Source organism: Rutidosis leptorrhynchoides, chromosome 1 (assembly GCF_046630445.1).
Source record: "Rutidosis leptorrhynchoides isolate AG116_Rl617_1_P2 chromosome 1, CSIRO_AGI_Rlap_v1, whole genome shotgun sequence".
Lineage (NCBI taxonomy): Eukaryota > Viridiplantae > Streptophyta > Magnoliopsida > Asterales > Asteraceae > Rutidosis > Rutidosis leptorrhynchoides.
Genome location: NC_092333.1, coordinates 698315303 through 698320199, shown reverse-complemented (window position 1 = coordinate 698320199; position 4897 = coordinate 698315303). Strand labels below are relative to the sequence as shown.

Below are 4897 nucleotides of genomic sequence, written 5' to 3'. Positions count from 1 at the left end.
TCTACCCGGTATAAAAGCCGATTGATTCAGACTCACAATATCCTCCAAGCTTTACTTTATGCGGTTAGATAAGATTTTGCTGATACACTTATAGATTACATTACAACACGCAATCGGACGAAAATCAGTAACCGTGCTCGGAGATTGAACCTTGGGAACTAAAACAAGATTAGTATGATTAATTTCCTTTAGTAGACAGCCATTACAAAAAATTTCTTGAATAGCAGTAGTGATTTCGTCTCCAACAATATGCCATGCACTTTTATGAAAATTCAGCCGAATAACCATCTGGGCCAGGAGTTTTATTATTGCCCATATCGAAAAACGCAGCTTTCACCTCAGTAGCAGACGCAACCCGAATCATGCTAGCAGCTTTATCCGGAGGCACTTTGTTCACAAATATACTCGTATCATCTAGCACTTGGACCGGATTACTAGAACCTAAGAAGGACTTGTAATGTTCTACGAACACAGAAGCAACATCAGAGCCTTCAATGAGCAGACCATTCGGGCCAACAATAGAAGCGATGTGGCTACGATTTTGTCTACCCTTTATAACTTTATGGAAATAACCCGAATTGCTATCACCCTCCCTTAACCAATCAACTTTTACTTTTTGTTTGAGAAATCTTTCCTCTTCTATAACAGCATCAGTGTACGCCATCAACAAGCAACCCTCTTCTTCACGCAGGACCATAGAAAACGGGTTATTATCAAGGGCAATTTGAACTTCATCTAGCTCATGTCTCAACTTCAGGACTCTAGCATGAAGGTTGCCTTTATTCCACATTAACTTCCTTAGCAGTTTCTTAGGGGACCGAAGCTTTTTAACCACTTGGAACATACTATACCCAATAAGAGGGACACGCCAGCCTTGCAAAACAATATCCTCAAAACCAACTTTGTGAACTACAAAGTTAAAGAATCTGAATGTTTTGGCTCGATTCACAGTCACCGAAGGGGATTTTAGAATAGTCGGGCTATGATCCGACATACGGTAGGGGTGGAAATAAGCGTACGCATTAACAAATAGCCCCAGGAAAGCATCATTAACCATAATACGATCTATCTTCTTAAGAATACCATCAGCATTGTGAGGCTTTTGGTTCCACGTAAAGAGTAAACCAGTCTGATTAACATCTGTCATACAGAACTCTTCAATACAATCTCTAAATTCCCGCATAGCAAGAGTTACTCTTGACCCACTTGAAGTGGACTCATCAAGAGAAAGCGAAACATTAAAATCACCCAGCATTGCCCATGGATGAACTCCCACAAATGATTTATGCATACATAGACTCATCCACAATTCTCTTCGAGCAATATAGTAGTTTTTTGCGTAGACAAAAGAGACAAAAAATTGCTTACCAGTAGAAAGAACTCTAACAAGGCCATGAACGACTTGGTTAGTCATTGAAATAATCATAAAAGAGACAATACTCGGGTCCCAGCCAAGAATGATTCTCGTACCACCATGGCAATGAAAATAGTTCGACGCCCACTGCCAATGGTAACAAACTTTCGAACAGATATTACGCAATCGATCAACACCTACATGAGATTCTAAAATGGCACACACACATAAATTATTTTCAGAAATAACATCGTGAACCTCCTTTTGCTTAGGGGTGCGGTTCATACCCCTTATATTCTAAGTAGCTATACTAAACATTGGAAACCACTTTTCCAGGAGTGCTTGCCCCCTCCGTATTGTTTGCCATAAATTTAGCCGTTTCATCCTCATTAGGTTATACATCACTCTCCAAAAGAGGATCAATATCCTTATCCTTCTGAACACGAACATTATTATCATCATCTATTTCATTAAGAGTAGCAAAAGGGTTAACAGAAGGTGTGTTCGCTTTAATGGGTTCAGAAGAGCCAGCTGCTTTCTTAGTTATAGGTCTATATACCAATTTTTGTTTATTATTACCCACACAAAAACCATCCGTAACTTTATCCTGCCGAGCTTTTGTCTGCTTTTGACCAACAACCTGGTAACCTTGATCATCCACCGTTTTAGTCGGAATAGTCTGAGTGACATTCTTTGGACACTAATTGTCTTTATGACCAAAAATAGCACATAAAGAGCAGTGTGGGGGCTTCCACTCATACTCTACTTTAACCTCACTAACTATCCTTGTGTTACCATTAATACTTGGCGTTGCAACTTTCACACTTTCTAGCAATTCCTTGTCCGAAGAGACTTCAATCATAGCTCTAGCATAGTTTGGACGACCCCAAGATTCCGTACACATTGTGCTAGTGTATGAGTCCAACATCTTAGGCAAGCCAACCTTGGATGCAATAACACTTAAACTGTCAACTGTAAAGCCAGCTAGGGGAATATCATGAAGTTTGACCCACAATGGCACATGGGTAAGATCTTCCTTTTCAAGTAAAACTTCTGGGTAAGATCTTCCTTTGAAGTTTGACCCACAAGAACTTATTTTGATGTAACATATTTTTATTGTAAACCATTATGTAATGGTCGTGTGTAAACGGTATGTGATGGCCCCGTCAATACACTGAACGGCTCTGTCACTTGGTCCCACAGCTTGATCGAACTTAAATGAATTTAACAAACGACATTGCATTCTTTTATTTCAAAGTTTCCCAAAAAGGAAAGCATACTAAAATATGTAGTTTAAAAGTAACCCAACATATTAATAATCCAAAGTTGACACAAAACATTGTCAACAACCCACAAGTATTAATTATTCAAAAACCTAATGCAAGCCAAAGTTTCATAACTGTTTCATAAAAATCTGCCCAAATGCATGCAGACTCTTCTAAACACAGCGGAAGCATCACATAAACTCAAGTACCTGTGAAAACATGCGAGTAAACTGTCAACACAAAGGTTAAGTGAATTATAGGTTTAAATAATTGAATACACTTTAGACCACAAGATTTAAAAATGTTAGAAAACATTAAACATTATTCCATTATCAATGAGCCACCTTGTAACCACTTAACTCTTTATTTACCCTTTCCAAACACAATAATAATATACACTGGACAGTGTATCTACAACAAAATACGAAGTACTAAACATTCCGATTATAAATTGCTAGCGCGACTAGCTCGAAATGGGGTTGTCAAACTCGATAAATCTATCCGTAGGATTCGCGTTCACTGGCGAAAACCAATGATTACAGTTACCAGACTAGGGAATATTTTTGTCCAACTCACAATGAATAATTTAAATTTAATTATCACTTGTGTCTAAACGTGAAATAAAATGCATGTAATCACATCCCAAAAATATACTTTGAAAAGTATGCAAAAACGGGACTAAAACTCACCTTAATAGTAACGAAGTAACCAACACAAAATAAGCGAAAAGCAAATGAGTACAGTGATCAGGAATGATCACAACGTCGATCTATAAATAAAGCAGGTCGATATAAATAACTAACTTAGGTCAAGTCTTAGTATGATAGCTATTGTACATGTTGCAAGTAGTCATAGAACAATACTCAATATGCATTGGTTTGATTGGAACAGCTTACGGACACACACTTTCTATTTTTAGAAAGTTTCTATTTTTAGCAGGTTTCCATTTTTGGAAAGTTTCTATTTTTGGAAAGTTTCTATTTTTGGAAAGTTTCCAAATTTAGAAAGTTGCTATTTTAGGAAAGTTTATAAGTTAGGAAAGTTTCCTTAATTAGAAAGTCAACAAAAGTCAACTGAAAGTCAAAGTCAACCGAAAGTCAACTCAAAAGTCAACCTTAGTCAAACATAGTCAACGTTAATTTTAAAAGTGTAACTTATAATAATAATGTAAGTTATAATGTTAATTAAAGTTAGATATGTCAAATTATGTCATAACATAAGTTTAATTAAAATAAAATGAATTATTAAAGTTAATATAAGTTTAGATGATATAATTAATATAACATAAGTATTTAATTAATTAATTAAATAAATATTAGTCATAATATAAGTATTATTAATTAATAATAAATTTTAAATCATATCATAAGTATTATTAATTAATAATGAATTATTAATCATATCATAAGTTTCTAATTATAATTATTAAATCATAAGTATTTAATAATTATATTATAAATAAATAATAACTAAGCCTTATAATAATTAAATAATTAATTAATCCTCATTATAAGTCTTATTATATTAATCTCATAATATAAGTTTAATACTTATCATAAGTATTTTACATTAATAATGAAAGTATTATTAATCACAAGTTTAATTAAAATGTTAATTAAATCATAAGTATTAATTAAATGATATAATAAATATATATCATAAGTCTTAAATAATAATAATTATTTTTTTATCATAAGTAATTAAATGAAAATGAAATCCATTATTTTTATCATAAGTTTAATAATTAATCACAAGTTTTAAATCAAAAGTTCATCGGGTCGTATCTTGAGCCCCGGGTGTCGGTTTTCGGCGAGCCTTACATATATCTCCGCCTAATCAAACCACCCGACACTTTGGTACACACAAGAATACACCAAGAACAGTCCACAAGTCGTGGTTATCAGCCATGACACCACTTGGAACTTCAATTCAATCAAAATCGTGTTTTAGCCATAACGGGTGATTCGTGGCTCGGATTTAGATGACCCGAACATGAAAGTTCGTCCCACCATTAATCCTAACACACTAACACACCCTAAAGTCACCAAATATGGTCACAAATTCGGACCAAACCTGGTTCATATCAATATCACATTTCAATTTTAACAAAATACCATTTTGATCATATCTAGGGCTCCGGGAATCGAAACGACATGAATCCGGAGTCTAAAATTAATGTCTTGATGAGAGGAACTCATCTAGATACTTTATTTTAACTTTTATAACAGTCACAATTCCAGAATTAAATAAAAAGCTGCTGTCCCAATTATATCAAACC

General features: G+C 34.4%; 1 protein-coding gene across 1 annotated transcript; it reads right to left on the bottom strand.

Annotated features, from left to right (window-relative positions):
- Nucleotides 1–262: 262 nt before the first annotated feature.
- On the bottom strand, nucleotides 263–1639 carry LOC139853160 (uncharacterized). The gene has a single exon (XM_071842542.1). It carries the CDS (start codon nucleotides 1637–1639, stop codon nucleotides 263–265), a length of 1377 nt encoding a protein of 458 aa, XP_071698643.1.
- Nucleotides 1640–4897: the final 3258 nt, after the last annotated feature.

Excerpts from the sequence above, each read along its gene's own strand:
- LOC139853160 (XM_071842542.1), bottom strand. The coding sequence starts at position 1,639 with ATGAACCGCACCCCTAAGCAAAAGGAGGTTCACGATGTTATTTCTGAA.